General features: G+C 38.8%; 1 protein-coding gene across 4 annotated transcripts in view; it reads left to right on the top strand.

Moving 5' to 3' along the window:
* The window catches only part of LOC149239449 (SNF1-related protein kinase catalytic subunit alpha KIN10-like), a 124484-nt gene that overhangs the window by 93183 nt on the left and 7613 nt on the right, over window positions 1-23688 (top strand). For all 4 annotated transcript variants that reach the window (XM_089373424.1, XM_089373423.1, XM_089373422.1 and 1 more), the window contains 2 exons: window positions 1147-1236; window positions 1339-1422. In XM_089373424.1, coding sequence (XP_089229550.1) covers window positions 1147-1236; window positions 1339-1422 — 174 coding nt within the window. The remainder of the gene's footprint in view (window positions 1-1146; window positions 1237-1338; window positions 1423-23688) is intronic.

Below are 23688 nucleotides of genomic sequence, written 5' to 3'. Positions count from 1 at the left end.
AAGTAAAATCAATCCTCAATCAGCAAGAAAGTGCCAAGCGATGACAATCTTGGTCAAAATTTGCACATTTGGCAACCCAATAACATGAAATGATTGAAAATTAGGTCAAGTAAAACTTTTACCCTAAACCCACGTGGTATCTTTAACTGACTCATAGACATGATCAACTATATGGAGAAACTACAGAAAACTATGATGAGACTAAAAATATTCTGCTATATGGAGAAATACAAATGATAAAATCCATAAAGTGACCATAAGGACTGAGGAAGTCTAGGAACCAAAATATTTGATAAAAGATTGAACAGAAATTTTACTTCATAATTTCCAATTTTAAATCATGTAATGATCTATATATTTTTTAAAATCCTGGTGTTTCCTTCTTTTGTGGAGTTTCGAAGGAGCTGTTTACAAAATCCATTCTGTTTCTGAAACATTTCTGGTTCCTGATGTTTCTGCTTTCTATATTTTGTTAGAATAGTTTGAAAGAAGGATTAGTTGAACAAATTTTTGAATGACATTGTCATTGATGGAGAGAACAAACAAGAGTATTATGTGTAGTGTTCAGATATTTATCTGAAAAAGCAACAAACATCTTTGGGAATATGAGGGTTTAATGAGGCACCCTAGTAGGGTTATGACAAATAGTAGGAAATTCTTATTGACAACAATAGTAAATCCCTATACAGAAGAATGGTTTGAATGATGTTACTAAAAATTGGCCCTCTCACCACAATGTTATTCATACACATAACAATGTAGATTGGATAATTGAGTGTTTGTGTTCTGGTTGCTCATGATTGGTATTTATGTCCAAGGCACATTGGTTTTATATCAGCATGGAAAATTTATTGGGTGGCCTCATTCCCGAGAGCCACACTGTACACACTATAAGGCAACTGCTGTTATTTTGTTGTCATTACTAGTCACCTGCAAGTGTGTTGCAGGGGGGGGGGTGTGTGGTTTCATCAATCTGGGATAATTCATGTGGTGATCTGGTGTCCTTCAGAAGGCCTTACTCTTTAAGCAAACTGTCACACTTCTGTTGCTCTCAGTATTGTAACACACACACACATATAGAGAGAGGGAGAGAGCTTTTGCATTGACAAATTTTGCTGATGACTGCAAAATTTTATTTATGTCCAGATTGATGAAGAAATTCTTCAGGAGGTGATTAAAAGGAATTTTGACAGGAACCTTTTGGTAGAATCCCTCCGAAGCAGAATACAGAATGAGGTATGCTGACTGAATGATTGAATCTCTCATACATTTTATTGGCAAATTAGTGGACATTCTCCAACATTTCCAACAGCTAGCTGATGTTATTACCTCCTTCAGGCTACAGTTGCATATTATTTGATGCTTGATAATCGGTCCCGTATCTCCAATGGTTATCTTGGCTCTGAGTTTCAAGAAGCAAAGGTTAAATCCTCTTTGCCTAATTAATTTGTTAAATGTAGATTTGTTTTTCCTAATTTTCCCGGGCTTTGTTTTTTGAATACATTATTTTTATGAGAATATATAGAAAATATAGACAATATTAGGGGTTCTTTCCATTACCACTCCGGCGTTGTTAAGTTAAATGCATTTTGTATTTTAGTAATGCACATATTGATAAAATAACATATATATGCAGTGGCATTCATAAAGATAAGATGCATTTAGTACACATTTATTTTTCTACGAAAGAAGGTTCATTGTATTATTGGTGTCTGGAGACATAGGTCATAAATATTTTCCAGAGAAATATACTCAGTATACCAAGTTGTGATACTGGTACCTTGCTAGCCTCCCGCAGAATTCTCCCCTCTTCGCCAGTTTTCTAGATGTAAGATAGCATTAACTGCCAATGGAAATACTAGTTTGTAATCCCATGGGACTCAATGGGATTTAATTCTGAGACGTCCATGGACTTTTTCACAAGACCATCTACGAAATCTAATTGAGCTAACCGTTTGGGCTATACAGAAATTACAAGATTTGAGAGTTCTGCATTGCCACGTTAAAACCGTAGCATGCTATTATCTACAATGAGAAGTCTTTCCCAACCTTATATGAGTCTCATTTCAAACAGTATCAAAAAACCAACGTGGGTCTACCTGACTGAAGGCTAAGCATAAAAATAAAAAATAGCAAAGATAATTGCCCATGGAACTAATTTTCCTCTGCATTCACGATGGGCTTCTTGAAGGGCACATCACTCATCTCAACCTACTACTTGATCCCTTCTCCAGGTCTGGCTACTGTAACATTGTCTTCATCAGGAGTAGCCTTCATCATGCTGGACTTGGCTTCACTGGATTCTGACTCGGGTTCTGACTCAGTTAATTTTGCTGGACTCCCCCACATGGCACTGGTTGAGAAGATGGTGAGTCTAACAATATCTATCTTTACTTGATAAAAGTGATTGTCCTTAGAAGAATTTGAAGACAAACTGGAATGGTTTACCTCTTCTTCAAGCTGATACTTGACCAAGGCTTCTTGGGCAACAAAAAGCTGTGTCTCCAACTCATGCATCCTTTTCAGGTTCATATTTGCAATATGAAGTTGCCTCTCCATTTCCTGCAATTTGTCAGAAAGCAACTGCTTCTCTTCCTTCATGGAATTCAACTGCTCTCTAAGTCTGCTGCTCTTCCTTCCATCCTCATACATTTCTCTCACCATATCCATCATGGTGGACAATTCTTGCTTCATGTCTTCATCAAAGAATCTTGTGAAGAAAGCAGAATTTGAGGACCCACTTGTAGAAGTTTCCATTATGCCAATGAACAAAAAACTTCAACAAGATAATAAAGAGCTTATTTAAGCAACCTTTTGCAACAAACCTCTTGTGCTTTGGATTGCCTTGAGGTCCTTTGGGATAGAAGAATGCCTTCAGCCCCTCTTCCTTCTTGTCCCTCCTGGACTGCTATTAGTAGCTTTCCCTTCACCTCTGCAAACTCAAACAATAATCAGTTTGAAAGCAATCATACAATGAACCTTTGACTATTTAAACACCTTTTAGACAAGCAATCTTTGCTCTGTCAATCAAGCATTCTGATATAACCTTCTTTGAAGGTGAGGTTAACCAAACTTATGCTCCGATACCACTTGATCTGAAAATGGGCACTTAGGCTTCTTGACTAACTTACAAGAACCTCTCCCACTTCCAAAGCTTAAATATTCCCAAGTCTTATTGATTAACCAATGCGGAATTAAGAAATACTTGAAAATATAGGTGTACGCTATTATTTGTTTTTAACTGATTATATGCCTTAAATTCTGTTGTTGTGCTGTAAATTGATGTGCTCAACTGATATATAAATACATATAACAATAAATAAAGCAGCAGAGACAATGCAGCGATAAAACACACACAGAACAACGATATTAATTAGGAATTCACCCAAAACTCTTGGGCTACGTCTCCGTGAGCTCTAGTCAACTCAACTAGACTCTTTGGGATTATGGTCCGAGTTCTTTTTACAAGCTCTTTGACTCAACTCCACTGGTTTACACAGAATTTAGTGGGCTTAAAACACCATCTTCTCCTTGGCTCTGAAGCTCTTGGCTCTCGCTCTAGCTATGGCTTCTTTGGCTCTTTGCAATTTACAGCTCTCTGGTTTTTCCACTTGAACTCCAAGTGACTCCCTTGGCTGCTCTGCGCTTCAGCGTTTACTTTCTGCGCTGCTTATTTTTGTTGCTACCTTTTTACGCTGCTCTCTTTCGCCTTAGCCTCCTACTTTGGCTTCGCTCTCTGCGCTCCTGTCTCAGCACTTCCTATGCTCGATTTCAGCAACAACTCTAACAACAACCTTCTGTCTCTGACATTCATGGCTTTTAAGCCAATTGGCGCTGTCCGTTCGTTTCCTCTTCTTGGGCTCTCTGGCTTCCGGCCTCTGTCCGCTCGAATCCCCTTCTGAGCATTAGCAATCATTGCATAACGTCTTCAGGGAAGGTGGCCACCTGTTCCATAACGGAATGAACCATCGTTGTGTTGAAAAGCCCAAAAACGGTCGTTTTCTGTTTACGCAGAGAAACACTGCAAAACGCTGAAAAATCCTCCAAATCACTATTCATCGGATTTGAAATATTATAAATTCTGCCTTATAACTCCTATCGGGTCCACCTTTATAGCGCTTATCACATCTCCACCGTTGATCTGGAAGATCCAGATCCAACGGCTGTGATTCATTTCAGGCGGCTCTTCCGTACGAGGGTTAATCACCCAATGAGGGTGGTTTTCTCTCTCCTTAGCTAGGACACGTGGTAGCCAATGTATGGGATCGGGCGGAGCCCGACGCAAACCACATAGCCTTTGGTCCTCCCGAAATTTGCTTGTTTCCTTTGTATTTAAAAATACATTAAAATGCTGAAAATCCCGCAAAATGGCCTTATGGCGGATTTGAAATAATATACATTTGTATTTAGAAACCCCTTTCGGGTCTGGATTTCATCACATCGACGCTTCCCTTCGTATTTCGTTTATTAAACGAAATACACAAAATACATAGAATTTTGCCGTTTGACGGATCTTAAAATATATCAACTATCGCCTATAGCCTCGTCGGGTTCGGCCATCGCATCGCATATATATATATATATATATATATATATATATATATATATATATATATATATATCGGCAATGTTTTGATGCGATATCGCGATGTGACTTGTCACAATCGCATATCGGATAAGTCTCGGGGTCTTCCCATAGGGCATGGCCTATGCCAACGCTGATTGTGATCTGCCGATCCGATCATCGGCGATCGGCAGATCTAGGTCCCGATATCGCATCTCTATCTGCCTCCGATCTGATCGATCAGATCGACGAATCGGAGTTTCCTCCGCCTTCACTTAAAATCCGGCCTTTGCCTTTTTCCGATGCGATTTCCCTTTTTAAGGGTTTTTTGCCTCTTTTTTCAAAGAAACCGGGCATCTTCTGCATGCGATAACTTCTGCATCCTAAGTCCATTTTAGCCCATTCAAGTTGCAGTAGATTTAGAAGGAAAGGATCTCTGCAATGGGGCTATTTCCAAGAACTTTCTTGGACTTTCATTTTTCCTCTGTGAGGACCACTTAGACTTAGGAGTCTATCCAAAATCCCTTTTGGATCATGACTAGACTTTAATGAGAGTGAAACATATCCATTAAGAGAGAGAGAGAGTTACAATGTGCTATGTGAGACATAGAGGTACAAAGTGATTTAGTGATGAAGGTAAGGTGACTTGAAGTTCCTTTTAATATTTAATGTCATAGTATCATAAGGATAATAATAAAAATAATAATAATATTGATGATTAAGTCAAAAGTTGAACTATTAAGATTGCTTAATGATAAGTTAAGTGATTTTGCAACATCTATACTTGATTACCAATTGATGCAAGGTGATTTACTATTTTTCCAAAGTCATGCTTGAGATGTTAGACATGACTTTCCAATTTTAGAAAGTCACTCTAGAATTGTCAGAAATGAAATTTTATTTAAGGAAATTCATTGTTACGCTACTATTTTTTCAACAATTTTGACTTAGAGTTAATTTTGCTGGACTCCCCCCATGGCACTTGTTAAGAAGACGGTGAGTCTTAACAATATTTGTCTGTAGTTGATAACAATGATTGTGCAAATGCATCCTAACATTAAGTACTTGGTCCAAGATCTAGGCAACTTGGCTTCAAATGTCTGCCACTGCAGTTTTCATTTGATCCATATCCAAGAAGTTCTCATTCCCAAAAATGTCATGGTGGTGGGAGGTCTCTTGTTGGCATCTCCCTCTGGAATTGGAGGATTTCAGATTTGATTATCATTCTTGTCATTATTCATTGTCAACATTTTGCAGACAAATCCTAACCTCCAAATTTTTCTTCTCTACACGTCTAAAGCAAGCTTGGAAAATCACAAACCCAGGGTAATTGGAGTGGTGTTGGACTAGCTTCTTTTAGAGTAATAGGTTAATAACAATGATACCAAAATGATTTGTAAATTGTCATGGATATTTCATTGGAAAAATTCATTGCAATAGATCTTTACAATAGTTGGAAATATTTTGTTATGCATTTTTTGTTTGTTTGCTTGGTTATGCGAGTCCTGAGATGACTGCCACGCCTAATTTGTGGCTTGAATATCCGCGACCTAGGGACATTTAAATCGTGAAATTCACCCGGGGATCGCACCTAGCTTGTGCCATGCCAACCCTAAGCATGGCTAGTTTTTTTACCAAGAAGTTTCGAACCGGTGAGCTTTACACCACAGAGTGCCTTAACAGAACACCCAGTCACTCTTTGCTCTATGCCTTGTGGGCTTTTATTATGCAATTTATTACCTTAGATATCAAATTTAATATTACCAATATAATGCTCAAAATTTTGGAAATAATTGAAACTGAAATAAAAGAAACATGCAAATGAACACAACATCTACACAATGACTAAAAGACATGACATAGGAAACCCAATATGGGAGAAAACCCAGCTAAGGTGAGGCCTATGCTTTGTTCTCTTTTTCTTAGTTATGAAATGCAAATACAAAGAAGAGGGCACTCACTATGGAGTTGCCATGGACACTATGACCTGAATGGCTTCTACAAAATCTTCTACCTCCTTTGTTATGCTTAAGTATCCCACTCCTAGATGCTTTGCTTGACTATGAAACAATAATAGTGCCAAAAGAATGGAACCCCTTCCTTTTGTAGAGGCATGGAGTTTAAGATAAATTGATAGCCATCTAGGGTTAGGGTTTTGTTTCATTCCTCGACCCTCAATTGGTGTTAAGGTTTTGGACCCTCTAGAATATTCTTGAAAGTGCACACATGACTAACACTACATGTGTGGGTAATGGGGGTTAACGTGGCATCCACAAGTATCATGGTGGCTATGTCACATGGTTCAGGTTTGAGTTTGATGTAATGAATATAAAAATATAAATATAATTAAATAAGAATTAATAAGTGATAATTAGCAACAATGGAAGGTCATGTATCTTCTAAGTGCCTTGACTCTTCCTGAAAGGGCACTCTCGCATATATATATATATATATATATATATATATATATATATATATATATATGTTGCACTGGTTTTGGGGATGGGGGGACGCGTCCCCAGAATGGCTAGAGCGCACCCCTAAATTTTTAGGGGACGACGGGTTGGGGATGACGATTATATATATAGAATTCAATATTAACATTTTGAAGCAGAGAACTTTAATATACGCATAAATTATATATAAATATTTTATTAAAGAGATGAAATTACAGATGATGAATGTTTACAGTGGGTTGCCTGGCTTATATACCGCCATGGGCACCCTTTAGGAAAGGGCATGATCTTATGATCGTGCCCTTTCGTCTAACTAAACCTAAATTAAATAATAAACCTAAAATTAACTAATTTTTTACATAACATTGCCTTCCTCTCGAAAGAATGCTTTGTCCTCAAAGCATACGTAACGACGGATGTTGTTGACAATATGCTTCATTCTCCCAAGAAGCTTCTTCTTCGGGCAAGTCCTTCCACTTGATCAGATATTCCTTGATAGTACGATAACGAAGCTTTCTTTCTCTAGTAGACAAAATACCTTCTGGTTCTATCCCTCATCATCTAGGGATGGAAATGTTGTTTGTGCTGTTTGATTGTTACCTAGTGCCCTTTTAAGGCAAGATACGTGGATGACGTTGTGAACACGACTTGTCTCTGAAGGCTTAAACCATACGCAACTTGGCTAATCTTTTTGTTGATCTGATAAGGTCCATAAAACTTTGGTGCCAATTTGTTTTTTCCTTTCTGTTTTAAGGATAATTGTTTGTATGGTTGGAGCTTAACAAATACCCATTCTCCAACTTCAAACTCTCTTTCGGTTCTGTTACAGTCTGCTTGTTGCTTCATACGATTCCTTGCATTATTCAGGTTTTCTTTTAATATTTGGATGATTTTTTGGGTTTCTTCTAGTTGATTTTTAACAGCAGGTAGATTTGTTTGGACAATAGCTAGATCTTTACATTTCGGGAGTTCATACCCGTATAGGGCTTGAAATGGTGTCATTTTTGCTGATGTATGATAGGTGGATTTATACCACCATTCAACAAGGTGTAACCATTGAGCCCATTTATTTTGTTTTTCTGTAGCGTAGCAACGTAGGTAGGCCTCCAAACATTTATTGACAACTTCTGTTTGGCCATCTGTTTGCGGGTGATAAGCGGAACTCATATTTAGGTAAGTTCCTATATGGTTGAACAATTCCTTCCAGAAATTACCTTTGAACTTGGCATCTCTATCACTTATAATGACTTTTGGAAAACCGTGTAACTTATATATATTTTTGCAAAATATTTCAGCGATTTCTTTTGCTGAGTATGACTTCTTTATTGCCATAAAGTGAGCATATTTGGTGAGTCTGTCGACTACTACGAAAATCTTGTCCTTGCCTTCAGACACTGGTAATCCTTCGATAAAGTCCATTGAGATTTCTTCCCACTTTTGATTTGGAATGTTTAAGGGGTGAAGTAATCCTGGTGTCGTAATATTTTTGCTTTTATTCCTTTGACATGTGTCACACTCTGCTACATACTTCTGAATATCATGATTCTTTCCCTTCCAAAAGAAGGATTGACATGCATTGTAGTAAGTCTTAAAGAATCCTATGTGTCCAGCTGACGGTGAGTCATGTAATTCCTTGAGTATCTTAAACTTAAACTTGGAATTTGTATTTAGATATATTCTTCCCTTATACCATAGGATATCATTCTTCCATTCAAATTTTGAGTTATTGGGAAGGTTATTGATTATTGCTGTTACTTCTGGATCCTTGGCATACTCACTTCGAATTCCATTAAGCCACTCAGGAACAACAACCGACATTGCAAGTAGTGTTGGTTCTTCATCTTTCCTGGATAAGGCATCTGCTACTACATTGTCTTTACCTCTTTTATGTAGTATTTCCAAGTCAAAAGCGGCAATTTTTTCAATCCATTTTTGTTGTTCTTCGGAAAGTGTTTTTTGTTGAAGGAGATATTGGAGACTGTTATGGTCTGTTCGAATAGAAAACTTACTTCCCAAAAGATATTGCCTCCACTTAGCTAGTACGTGCATGATAGCGAGCATTTCTTTGTTGTATGTGGATTTGAGGTGTTCTCTTTTATTGAGCTTCCTACTTTCAAAAGCTATGGGATGTCCTTGTTGCATTAGTACTGCACCTATACCGAATCTAGAAGCATCACACTCAATGATAAATGGTTTAGAAAAATCTGGTGTTGCTAATACGGGAGCATTAGACATAATTTCTTTTAATTTTTCAAAACACCTTCTTGCTTCCTCATCCCATAGAAATGAATTCTTCTTTAAAAGATTTGTTAGAGGTGCAGTTATATGTGCATAGTTTTTAATAAACCTTCGGTAATATCCTGTCTAACCTAAGAACCCTCTTAACTTGGATATATTAACAGGTTTGGTCCATTCTTTTATAGCTTTGATTTTGTTAGGGTCCACCTTTACACCTTCATGGGATATAATGTGTCCAAGGTATTTTACTTCTTCCTTTCCGAAGGTGCATTTGGATTTTTTTGCATAAAATTTTCGTTCTTTAAGTAGTGTAAGAACCTTATCCAAATGTTGCAAGTGCTCCTTCCAAGTTTTACTGTAAATTAGAATATCATCAAAGAATACTAATACAAACTTTCTGAGATGTGGGCGAAATAATTCATTCATAGTTGCTTGAAACGTTGCTGGTGCATTGGTTAATCCAAACGGCATTACTTTAAATTCATAATGACCTTCGTGTGTTCAGAATGCGGTTTTTGGTATGTCTTCTTATCTTATTCTAATTTGATAGTAACCTGATCTTAGGTCCAATTTTGAGAAATACCTTGCGCCATGTAGCTCATCCAACATTTCGTCGATAAAGGGGATTGGAAACTTGTTTTTAATGGTTATTTTGTTTAATCCCCTATAGTCAATACATAGCCTAAATGACCCATCTTTCTTCCTTACCAACACCACTGGAGCAGCGTAAGGAGTTTTACTTTTCGAGATGATTCCACACCTTAAGAGGTCTTGGATTAATCTCTCGATTTCTGTTTTTTGGTGATGTGGATATCGGTATGGCTTGATGTTAACCGGGTCTAATCCTGCCTTGACTTCTATTGTATGCTCAATTTCCCTATTAGGCGGCATCTTTAGAGGTAGGTCTTGAAATACTTCTTCATGTTTCCTAATTAGTTCTTGTATCTCGGGTGACTCTTCACTGGTCATACTTGTAGATAACATTTCTAATTGATGACATTGTACTACATAAGCAGGTGCTCTTCTTCGAATCATCTTCATCATCTGAGATGATGATACAATTTGATTTTCTGGTGCTTGGAATCCGTGTAGTTTGTACTTCTGACCTCCCCATTTGAATTTTATAAATTGTACTTGGTGGTTAGTGGCATAAGTACCTAAGGTTCGTAACCACTGGACACCTAAGACTACATCTACTTCTCCTAACGGTACTGTGAAAAACGAAGACTCTAAATTGAAGTCTTGAATTTGCAATTTAACCTTATGACATTTCCCCACCTTTTCAATCCTCTTACTGTCTGCTACCATTACCTTCATGCTTGGTAAGGGAAATGAAAAAATATTGAGTCTCTTGGCCATGGTTGCATCCAAAAAATTGTGTGTGCTACCAGAGTCAATGAGAACCACCACGTTGTTCTTCTTAATGTGTCCCTTTAACTTTAGAGTCTGAGGTTGTGATATACCTGTCATAGCTGATAACGACACTTGCGGAATACTTTCGTCATCTAATTCTGGTGAGAATTCTGGGGCATCTCCTGTTTCTTCTATGTCAGAATCTTCACTGTTTGAATCATTGGTTGCTTCACAATTATATAGGTTTTTTGGTTCTTTTCCTTTAGCTCACCTATGTTTGGGATCCCACTTTTCACCACAGCGCTTGCATTTACCCTCCTTTATCCTTTGTGCTTCCACATTAGATTTTTCATCTTCACGACGATGTGGTGGAACATATCTTGTATTTTTTGCGTCTGCATACTGAGGTGTTCTTCGTCTTGAATATGTTTTTTCGGCTTTTGACCAAAATATTTGTTCGAATTTCTTTTCGGCTGTTTTTGCTTTTCGTCTTGCTACTTCTATTGATGAAATGTCATGCATCTCAAGTTCTACTTGTAAATGGGTTTTAAGTCCTGAGATGTATGACTGAATTAAACGAGATTTTGATAACCCAGGCACTCGAGTTACTAAGGTCTCCCATTCTTGAGTGTATTCATCCACACTTCCTTTTTGTCGTAATTTGATGAGTTTTGAAAAGAACTCTTCTTCTTTTACACCTTGAAATATTTTAAAAAAAGCATCTTTAAATTTTCTCCAGCTAATGACGTGTGTTGTTTTTTTCCACCACATATACCGGTTATATGCTTCTCCTTCCATTTTCATGGATGCATGTCTGAGCTTTTCGTCATCGTCAGTGATGTCATATATCTCAAAGTATTCTTCTGCTTTATTTATCCATGCAACATTGCTTTTTTCGTTTCCATTGAATTTAGGCATCTCAACCTTTGCCCTCTTCTGGTATGTGGCTGATGGTTGAGCAAAAAGAGGGTGTTGATTAGTAAGGGTATCCCAAAGTTGCTTGTTTGTAAAGGCCGTGTTACTTGCTTCTTGGTGGGGTGTCGCTGATTTTCTTGGGGATTCAACCTTTTCATGAGAATTTGTTGACTTTGTTGAATCTAATGAGAGGTGTTCTTGATTCTCTTCACTTTCTTTTAATAGCTCTTCGGGTGTACAATTCGACCTTTTACACAGAAGTCTCAGCATTGTTAAAGCATCTCTGATGTTTACTTCTGTTTGGACATGTTGACTTTCCATCTTTATCTCTATTCGATTTGTCGTATCTTGAAGATTTTTGATTTTGTCTGCTTGCTCCCCAAGCTTGCTCTCGACTTCATTTAATCTTTTACTGACCTCGTCGTGGTTGTTATTTATCTTATGCTCTGCGTCAACCAATTTTTTCTGGAAATCCGCCATTGTCATTGTCGACATTGAGCAGGTTTGCGGGGGCGTGTATTTATCTGCCAGCGTAAGGGTTTTTTTTTTTTTAAATTAAATTAAATTAATTTAATAATTAAATTAAATTAATATATATATATATATATATGTATTTTTTTTTTTTTATAAATTATAATTTATAATTATTAACCTCTTATATATATATATATATATAAAAATTAAAGTTATGAATTATATAACTTTTAATTAAATTATATATATATATTATATATAAATTAAAATATGATATACGTATATTATAACTAATCACGTTATAATTATTTTTTGTATATATCATTAAACTCTGAACAGTCACGTTGATTTAACGGACCCTTTTGACTTATTCGAAAAAATCGTATGGAATAACACCGCAGGCTGGCAATTATATCGAATATCGAATATCACCGTAACCGCAGGCTGGCTACGGTCGATGGTGGTGTATGGGACGGACGCAGCGGGGACGGGGGACGCGGACAGTAATTTTAACGGCTGGCTACGGTCGAAGGTGAAGTCTGTGGGCAGCGGACGGACGACAGGCTGTGGAATTTAGATGGTGGGCACAGTTGGATGGCAGAACGAACTGCTCCGATACCAGATGAAGCAGAGAACTTTAATATACGCAGAAATTATATATAAATATTTTATTAAAGAGATGAAATTACAGATGATGAATGTTTACAGTGGGTTGCCTGGCTTATATACCGCCATGGGCACCCTTTAGGAAAGGGCATGATCTTATGATTGTGCCCTTTCGTCTAACTAAACCTAAATTAAATAATAAACCTAAAATTAACTAATTTTTTTACATAACACATTTGTAGTTGTTTCAAGCTTGTAAGCATAACAAGCCAAACTTTATAATATTATGCACAACCCTTACACTTGCCAATTAAAATCTCAAAAAAGGAGTGCTTTGCAACCCTAATTGAACTGCAACCTCGGCCCGATGGCTTCCCTACTTTCGCCAATGATGGCTTCCCCTGAGGGGGCTTCTCCCCCTCCCTTGACGAGGCAGCTGCCTTTCAAGCGTTGATCTCTTCCCTTCCACGAAGACAAAGATCCAATTCGAACCCCTTGAAGTTCGTAAAACGAATGGAGACGATCCCCTCAGTGCTGCTGCCTCTGGTTTTCTGTAGATCATCTCTTCTGGGAATTTCATAGGAATGTAGCCTTCTCCCAAGTCATTGGAATTTTGGATGGAGAAGAACTGGAAGGATAAAATGAAAGGAAACCTGGGCATATTTGCTGTGGGTAACGGTTTCTTCACCTTTCTGTTTGAATTCAAGGAAGACAAAGAGGTCATCTTCATAAACTGTCCTTATATTTTCGGAAGAGGAGGAATGTATCTGAATAGATGTACTTTGGCCTTTGATTTCACGGAGGATATCCTTATTGCGATTCCGGTGTGGGTAAAACTCCCCTGTGTTCCCCTCCCTTGAGAAGGCTGTCCCAACCAATGTTGCACGAAGCGGGAGCGAAGCGGAAGTGCGGAGCGCGGAAGCGTCATTTTCCAAAAATCTAGGAAGCGAAGCGTCCGCGGAAGCGTCTGCTATATATATATATATTTTTTATATTTTTTTGCATTTATACTCAAACCAAACATCCCAAATACCAAATTAATTGTAGAAGACATGAAAACATGCATATTTTTGCATAAATCAAGATAGATATGGCATCCATGATTCCATTGTAGTTACTAGTATGTACAACAATCATCTATATTCTAGCTATTACAAACATACATCAAATTTTTAAGCATATTATAAAACATAGAGCATATTATGATTTATCTAGCAAGTGAGCAACTGTCAACATTTGTCATGTCCAAAATTCAAATAATAATGTTTACAAAATATGTCACTTGGTCACCGCCAAGCCAAAAAGGTTCAAAATTCAAATTCACAAGTCTACAAGTCTAATGAGTAATCTATGACAAAAAGAAGTAGATTGTGAATATATCTACTAATCTCTCCTCCTTCCACCACGAATAGAACGTGATGGCGGGCCTCCACGTGGTGGCAATGAAGAAGATGGTCCCTGTGTAAGTCGTGGCACTGGAACTGATGAAGAAGAACCCCCTGCCGTTGGTGTTGAACCATGGAACCTAGAAACCAAGGGACCAGATGGGGGTGGGGGTGGTGGCATATCAACACCCGTGTCATCATCCTAGAATCGCTCAAAAAATTCATGCAAAAAAAAAACACTAGTTAACAAAAAAATTAAAAACATGAATTAGAGAAATGCTTTATAAGGGAAAATTGGAAAATTCATACCACAATGGACATACCTGGATAAGAGAATCCTCTAATTGCTCTAGTCGCAACACTCCATCCTCCAAATTGGGCTCCTTTGGATTCTTGTCCCAAGTCAACAAGTCTTTATTAGACTTTGCATCTTCACAGTAATGGGACAACAATCGCAAGTTGTAATGAACATAAACCAAGCTCTCTGCCCGGTCTAAATTCAACCTGTTCCTTTTAACACTGTGGATGAAAGAATAAGAGCTCCAACACCTCTCTGCAGAAGAAGTGTTTACCACCTGTGATAGCACCCGCAATGCCAAACTCTATAGAAGTGGAGTAGGCCCTCCATGCATGTTCCACCACTCAAGAGCAGAAAAATGCTCTCGATCTTGAATTGCATGCATGCTCCCAAATGGACCAGTGTTGCTCGTATAGTTGCTCACCTGTCTCCGTACCAATGCAGCCTCCTCATTATCAGGGATTAATCTACTCAATGCAGCCATATATTTTTCGTGAACCTCTTTATCTTGGTGTGGTTTTTTCCTGACTCCCCCCCCAGGTGCTGGTTTTGAAAGCCATGATGGATGATAGTATTTAGGTGTCAAAACATATGCTAATGCATGCAATGGAACATTTAGCATATCCCATCGTTTTTCCACCTCTTCACGAATATAATTGTACAAGGTGGTATCTCTAGGCTCAACAATGTCTTTAATCTGCCCCAACATGCTATCCATTTGCTCATACACCTCCCCAATTACTGGTCGATCTGAATCTGCAAACTTGATCATGTAATAAATTGGTTTGGTGAATTGCAAAACATATTTAACCTGTGACCAAAAGTAACTGTCAAGAACAGTGTCCTTGACTTCATTAGCACCATCTGTGTCAGTGTTAATTTCATCCCATGTTTCAGCACACACCAGATTAGTTAAAGCTTGTCTCACCCTCACTAGCCGCCTAAAGGTGAGGTAATAACTAGCAAATCTTGTCTTTGCAATTTTAAGCAATTGCAACTTGGAGTAAGTGCCATAGAAGTAGTTTACCCTTGTATGCCCTGTGATGAATTTAATGAGCTGCTTCCCTTTCCTGTAAACCTCAGCAATCCACCCACAATCTTTGTGTTTCACAATATCATGCATCAAAAGGTTCAATGTGTGAACCAGGCACCCAGACCAAAAGATGTGTGGATGAGTACGCTCAATAATTTTTCCTGCTAACTTACAATTTGCTGCATTATCTGTGATCACTTGAACCACATTATTCGGACCAACATCTTTGATTGATTTCAATAGGAGATCTGCAATGTTTGGTGCAGTTGCACTGATGGAGGAGGAGTCATGAGATGTAATAAATACTGCACCACTAGAAGAAACACCAAGAACATTTATCAAATGTTGGTTTCTAATATTTGTCCACCCATCTGATACAATGGATACCCCAGAATCCACCCACTCATGTGTAAAACGTGTCAAAGCTCTTTGAACCTTAGCTTTTTCTCTTTCTAATAACACTGTTCTAGCTTTCTCATAGTTGGGGGCCTTGTATCCTTTTGGGGCTTCATTGATGGCCTTTACCATTTCATGCCAATAGGGAGAGCGAAGCACATTGAATGGTACACCGCAAGCACAAAGAAAACGGACTATCTTTCCATCCACATCATCCCTCCCAGCAACATTAAGGAAATCCCCTATTGTTTTTCTACCTCCAGAGGTTGCAAAAGTACCATGAGGAGATGGGCAACTACCAAATTTAGAGGTTGCACTTGATTCAGAATGAGTTTTTTGTTTCTTGTTTTTTCGTTGTGCAGCCATCTCTATTTTGATGTATTTTTGTCTTTGTTCACTTGAAATGTTTGGGCAAATGGTTACCCCCACAGAACCCTTTTTTTCATCACTGTCTAGCACCCCACAAAGATGCCTCCTCAGACGGGTATATGAACCCGTATATGGTTTTCCTCCATGACAACCATGAGGGCACATCCATTTGTAAGATCCACCACCCTTTCCCCCTTCAAGTTTGGTCACATAGTTCCACAAGGGATTTGATGTACCTTTCCCATCTTGTGCTTCAGTGTCCTCTTCAAGTTCATCCCCTTCCTCTTCAAACCCTTCCTCCTCATCATACATTGGGTCACTACTATTAGGACCAAGTTCATCCCCTTCCTCTTCCCCTCTATTCCTCACCCTTGCCATCATTAAAACCAAGAGTGGAATGATACATAGAAGCCAAAAGAACACCATCTTGGAATATGGATATAGGTGGTGGACAACCTGTAAATAAAGGAGCAAGTAGAAACAATGGGAAAGAGTAGGAGAGGGAGGAGAAAAATACAATTTTTTTTTCAAAAAAACAAGGGAGTTTGGGGTTTGAACTTACCTCTTTAGCTCTTGTAGATGAAGTCCTCCAAGCTCTTGCTCCAAGCTCCTCCTCCTTCTCCTAGCTCCTCCTTCTTCACTCCTCCAAGCTCTCCTCTCTTCTCCTCTCCTTTCCTCTCTTCTCTTCTCCTCTCCTCTCTTCTCTTCTCCAACTCTCATAAACTCAAAGTGAGAAAATGAGAAGAGAATGGGGGCTTTATTCTTTTCTAAAGTCACCCTAAACTCACCCTAACCCACCCCCTCATGCTAGTTAAGTTAAATTTTAAAAGAAATTAAAAAAAAAATACGTTTAATTCGCTGCCTCCGCGGGTTGCGCCTGGGTGGCGTGCGGGTGGCGTGCGCTTCCGGGCAGGTTGCGTGGCGCCACCCCTTGCCCGAATCGCCTCCCGAACCGCGATTCCGGGGGGCCGCAACCTCAAATGGCAGGAATCGTTTTTTTAACCTGGAATCGCGCCACCTCAAAAACGGAATCGTGCTTCCTGTGGGGATTCCGGATCGATTCCGTACGATTCGCGATTCTGCCTTTGGATCCGGGGGGGGGGGGGGCGATTCCTGCAACACTGGTCCCAACATAAATCTTCTTAACAATGGGGTCTTGGAAACACTGTCATGATTCTGGACTATGAAGTTTGAACAAGTTCCGTTCAAGTGCAGGATCTGCCATGAGTACAGGCACTTTGCTAGGGATTGTAAGAAAGCTCAACTTGAAGAACTGGAAAAGTCTCAATCTAGACAAGGTGATCAAATGGGACAATGGAAAACTCAAAAAAAGCGAGGAAACAAAAACGGGCAAGCAAACAACAAGAAATCACAGATCAATAATGGGACATCAAACTCAACAAATCCTTTCAGGGTTTTTCAATCCCCTGAAGCCTCCCAACTAGATCCGCTGGAGAATCAGGTAGGGGATGCTGAAGGAATTGCAAAAGAAGAATCTATGGAAGGAGAAATAAATGAGCATGCAGAAGAAGCAAACGAAGTCGAAAATCAGGCATCTTAGATCCCAATTCAGGAAGGAGAATTGGTCTTGTGTTAGTTGGAGCAGAGCCTAAGGGTGGACAGTTTGCTTGCGCCAAAATCTGCATTGAGGTGGACCTCAAGAAGGGCCTCCTAGCAGAAATCTTCTTAACAATGGGGTCTTGGAAACACTTTCATGATTTTGGACAATGAAGTTTGAACAAATTCTATTCAAGTGCAGGATCTGCCATGACTACGGGCACTTTGCCAGGGATTGTAAGAAAGCTCAACTTGAAGCCCTAGAAAAGTCCCAATCTAGACAAGGTAATCGAACGGGACAATGGAAAACTCAATAAAAGGGAGGAAACAAAAACGGGCAAGCAAACAACAAGAAATCACAGATCAATAATGGGACATCAAGCTCAACAAATCCTTTCAAGGTTCTTCAATTCCTTGAAGCCTCCCAATTGGATCCGCAAGAGAATCAGGCAGGGGATGCCGAAGGAATTGCAAAAGAAGAATCTATGGAAGGAGAAATAAATGAGCATGTAGAAGAAGCAAACAAAGTAAAAAATCAGGCATCTCAGAGCCCAATTTAGGAAGGAGGACCAGTGTTGTGTCAGTTGGCTCAACCTGCACCTCCAACAAAGGTGTAGAGAGAGCCTTGGGAGGGGCCGAGGAAAATCGTCACCAGAAGCATGTCTCAGACTCAACAAGGTGGCGAGGAAAACAACAAGTAGGGAGCAATGTCAAGAAGAAAGACTCTCACTCCGAGAAGGAAGTAAGGGAATTGAAAGCAGAGCAAAACAAGAAGTTAGGGAGTCAACTTCAGATCTTTGATCTTCTCAAAGCAACTGGACTAAAAGGAGATGTTGGAACAATAAAGGGTGGTTCAAAATCGATTTTGACCCCTAATTGATGAAGGTACTCTCATGGAACATAAGGGGTTTGGGAGGGTCCTCTAAAGCCCTCTTACTCGAGGATTTGATTAAAAAGGAACAACTCGCAATTTTCATATTGCAGGAAATGAAAATGGAAGAAGAAGAACTAATAAAGATGTCTAAATTTTTTTGGAATGGCAGTGAAGGAGTAGGTCAGGGCTCAAGGGGTGCTTCCGGAGGTTTGGGGACCTTCTAGAGGAAGGACCAATTTTCTTTAGTAAATAGCATCAAATCTCCCAATTGGTTGGGATTGGAGCTGGAGGAAAAAGATACAAAAGAGAAGATCAAGGCTATAAATGCATATGCACCTTCATTATATGCTGAGAAGTAAGAATTATGGGAAAAATTATCGTCTCTCAAAAGAAGTAATTGGAATCAGATGGGGATAGTAGGTGAGATTTCAATACCACAATATACTCAACTGAACGCAGGGGAGGAAATATAGTCAGAGACCCCTTTAGAGAAAACTTCGAAGATCCATTTTTTGAGTGGGATCTAGCTGATATCAAACCACACAACGGGAAGTACACATGGTCAAATAGGAGGGCAGGAAGTGGATACATTGTTGATCGTTTAGATCATTTTCTCGTACATAGTTCTTGGCTCATATAGGGCCTTGATCCTCAATCGTCATTTGTGGCCTCTGGAGAATCCAATCATAGACCAATCACGTTGGTTCTGGATTAAAAAAAGGATCTCGACCAGATTCCTTTTCGTTATAATCCAGGCTGGTTGACAGAGGAAGGTGTAAGGGAATTGATATCTACTGCATGGAGACGAGAATGTGTAGGATCCCTAGCTTTTGTATGGGAATAAAACATTAAATCAGTTAAGCAAGCTCTGCGATCCTAGGCTAAGGAATTGTATGTTCCACCCAGAAAGAAAAAGGAAAAGATCTGGAATGACATATTAAAATAATGGAGGAGCAACAGGTGGAGGACTGGCATTTAGAGAAGGAGAAGAGCCTTAATAAACAGATTTATCAAGAGAGTAGGAAGGAGGAAGAGCTGTGGCGGTTAAAGTCTAGAGGCACATGCTTGAAAGTTTGGGATCAAAACACCTCCTTTTTCCACAAACAGACGAAAGCCTGGGAAATGAAAAATAGAGTCAAGGAAATACACCTCCTTTTTCCACAAACAGACGAAAGCCTGGGAAATGAAAAATAGAGTTAAGGAAATAATTCCCGAAGGGAAATCTTCCATATCAAACTTCTCAGAGATCAAGGAGGAAGCCTATTCTCATTTTCACTCCTTGTATTCGGTGGACATGGAGATACATGAAAGAACGATGGAGGCCTTTTTAGCTCCCCTTAATTAAGAAATCACAGCTAAAGAGAATCTCCTTCTTATGTGAGAGATTAAGTAGGAAGAAGTTATAGATGCGATATGGGCATTAGATCCAGACAAGGCCCTTGGGCTGGATGGATTCTCAATTTTCATCGTTCTTTTTAGCTCTTGATCAAGAAATATTTAATTTGAATGCTCAATTGGACTGGAATCAAAGGGAAAATATGAGGGGGAATGAATTCCGCCTTCCTAGCATTAATTCCCAAGGAGTTGAATGCTTCAACCTTCAATAGGTTCAGACCCATTTCCCTGTGTAATGCTTCATATAAAATTTTAACAAAAATCATTACTGGGCATCTAAAAAAGATTCTTCCTAGACTAATATCAAAGAATTAGAGCGACTTCCTCCAAAACAAGTACATTTTGGATAATATCATTTTGGTTCAGGAAGCGATACATTCTAGTCAAGAGAGCGAAGAACTGGGTATTGTCCTCAAGCTGTACATGGCAAACGCCTTCGACAGGGTAAGACGCTCTTTCCTATTCAGTATTTTGGCTAAATTTGGATTTAGCAAGGAGCTTGTTAACTGGATCAATGCATGTATCAGAAGTTCATGGATTGTCCCATTGATAAATGGAAGACCAACTTCCTTCTTTAAAGCATCTAGAGGGCTTTGACAAGGATGCCCCCTCTCTCCATTGCTATACATATTAGTGGTTGAGAGTTTAAGTAGAAATTTGGAATAAGCTTGCAAAGTAGGATCTCTCCCAGGCCTAAGCATATCCTATCAGGTCAAAGCCATCAATTATTCGCAATTTGATGATGACACCATTCTTATGGGGGGTGCGTCCAAAATTATAGCTTCCAAAATTCAAAAGAATTATGGACAATTACCTGGAACTTTTAGGAGCTCAGATGAACAAGAGAAAGAGTTGTATATATGGTTGGAACTGTCCGACAAATGTGCAATGAAAATAGAGATCCTTCAAGTACCTTGGAGTTCCTATATCGCTGGGAAATCCCCACAAGGAAGATTGGGAGGAAGTATTGCAAAAATTCAAAAAGAAAATTATAGGATGGGGTGCTTATTGGTTGAATCTGGATGGAAAAACAATTATGATAAATGCTGTGCTCTCTTTACTTCCAATCTACCTCTGTTCAAGCCTATTAGCCACCGAAAGACAAATCAGATGAGCGTTATGATCCAAAATTTTCTCTAGAAAGGAGGAAAAAATAATGATAAAAAGTTCCATTTAATTAACTGGAATGTAGTTCTATTGCCAAAGGAAATGGGGGGGTTGGGAATTCGGGATCCTCTAATGGTTAATAACTTAATATAGCTCTGGGAGCAAAGTTAGTATGGAAACTGATCTCTGATTCTAAAGAATGGTGGAAAGAAGCCTTTACGAGGAAATACTTTCAAAAATCCGGAATCATAAGAATCGAGGAAGCCTAATGGACTGGTTGTGGATAAAAAATATGGAGGTTATGTAAAAACGCTGCCCCTCTTATTGTTGAAAATCTGGGATGGCAAGTAAGGAATAGAGTTCGTATTAGTTTGTGGAAGGACAAGTATTTGCCTGGGTCTATCCATTCTTTTGAAGAGTTTAAACCCCTGATTGAATGGATGAAAGGTAACGAGATTAAAAATTTGAGGGATATTTTAGAGTAGGACGAATCTGGCTCCTAGAAAGGATGGGCATGTCAGGGAATTCCTCCAAGGATGCAGTCATCTTGGGAAAACCTAATCCCTCTCTTGAAATATCTAGCCCGGTGCATGTAAATGAGAAAGATTCCAGGTCATGGAAAACTAGTAAATCAACCATCTACTTGGTCAAAGAAGGATATAGATATTTATATGAGGTTGACGGGAGAGATATGGGTCATTTTCCAATACCTTAATAGAATGTTTGTTGGTGAAGCAATAAATATCTCCATTGATGTTGCCGGTAGAGGAATGACGCAGGAAGATAATCGATAGGCGAGACAGGTGGGGGAAGGACAAAACTCTCTCAACACTTGGCATCTTCTTGGAATCCCAGGGTGACAGATTGCAAGGCATAGGATGGTTACTAACTCAGCTCATGGAAGCCGCAGAGAAACTGTCATATAAGAGAATTAGAAGGGATGCATATTGTACCGAAGAATTAATGATGAGGGGATGGGGTAAGGATTTGTCTCATTACTCAGTGAATTGGTTGCAGGGATGGTTTGGCAGATCCCTTGGATAGGATGCCTATTTAATGGGCTTGAAGATTGAGGATCTCCAAGCAACTATGGCACATGCAGATGATAATTGCGCGCAAGAGGAAATTTGTCTATTTAAGGACTCACAACTCTCCCTCGAGTCACTTGCTGTTACAAGTTTGAAGCATCGATTTGATAACTATGTGGTTTCGAGGGACACTGGTATGGATATGCATGAAAGTTAAGACATGAAATCCCTTGAGGAGGATCTGACTCGCTGGAAGAGGGTCGTTGAATTCTTGTTTAAATCAATAATGGGAAGGCTTGACCTTATTACTCGTTGAGTGTAGATGCTGGATAAGGATCGTGCTGCCAACGCCGAGCGTATTAATGCCAAGTTTGACAGTGTTGAGGAGTCTTTGGAGGAAATGATAGTGAAGATGGAGATTGACCTGCTTACTTCCAACTCAGAGTTGATTAGTGACAATATATTTCTTGAGGTGAAAGAGATTATAGTAGGGTTACCTGAGGAGGTCGTGGCAAAAAGATGGAGGAGAAGGCACTTCAGGAGCGGGTCCAAGCTGTCGAGGCAAAACAATCAGCGAGGATGCGGGGAAGTCCAAACCTGGTTAATGTTTTTTTATGTGTTGTCGTTATGTGTTGATATTGGGTCTGTTCTTTCGGGTTTATGGTAGATATCAATGTTTTGTTATAGTTCATAGGGCTCGTATGGGTGAGAAAATACCTTTATGGTTGTACTGGGATATAGAAGCAACTGCACAGACTGAAACAAGTTTTGATGTGATGATGTAAAAATGGTTTTGGACGTGCAATTTAGATTTTGAATATGAAGTATCTGTTCTGTTTAAAAAAAATTAAAATCTCAAACAATTTAAGAAAAGGCTAAGTGACATTCCATTATTGGCCACTAGACATGAGCTTTAGCTTTAGGAAACTTAATTGTAACTACTTTCAATTTGTAATAAGGTCCATGAACAATCTGTCATAGAGAATTATCTTTATAGTAGTTCCTTTCCTTATATTGTCTTTATAGTAGTTTCTTTCCTCATATTTCTTGTGAATGATCATTGATGACTATGTTAAACATAAAAGGCTTCCCCTTTCCAATAGGTTTTGCAAACTTTTACAACTGTGTTGAAAACCACTATAAAATACTTTGGTTTTTGGAAGATATAAAATTCATATTTCAGATTAAGAAGGGGATTGAATAAGAATTTATTCAAACATTTAGTACCCAATCAAAGTTACTACTATCTGATTGTTTTCAACTTTTCACAATGCTTGGGGTTGGGATTGTGGAAGCATTGAACTTGAATGACTCCTCGAAACCCACATATAATATGTAAAAGTTGAGACGATCCAAAAAATGATAACGAACAAGAAAAATAACCACAAGTATTATTTTCTATTTTCTCGACATGGAGGTTGCTTCCTGTAATTTTACTATTGAAAATACAATATCTAAATCATCAGAAATTCAAATTGAAACCCATCAAACAAAACCCATGTTTTGGGATGCAATTTGTACACAAAATTTAGATTCAATGCATTCCAAAAATAATGAATGGGAAAAATGATCATATTGTTCAATCATCAATGCTCATGATTGTCAAAGTTGAAGCTATATGCTTGGATTATCCCTAAAAC

This window comes from Pinus tabuliformis, chromosome 8 (assembly GCF_031772625.1).
Source record: "Pinus tabuliformis cultivar Carrire ecotype Pingquan chromosome 8, CPIR1, whole genome shotgun sequence".
NCBI lineage: Eukaryota > Viridiplantae > Streptophyta > Pinopsida > Pinales > Pinaceae > Pinus > Pinus tabuliformis.
The sequence above is the reverse complement of the archived record's forward strand: the minus strand, read 5'-3'. Positions and strand labels throughout refer to the sequence as shown.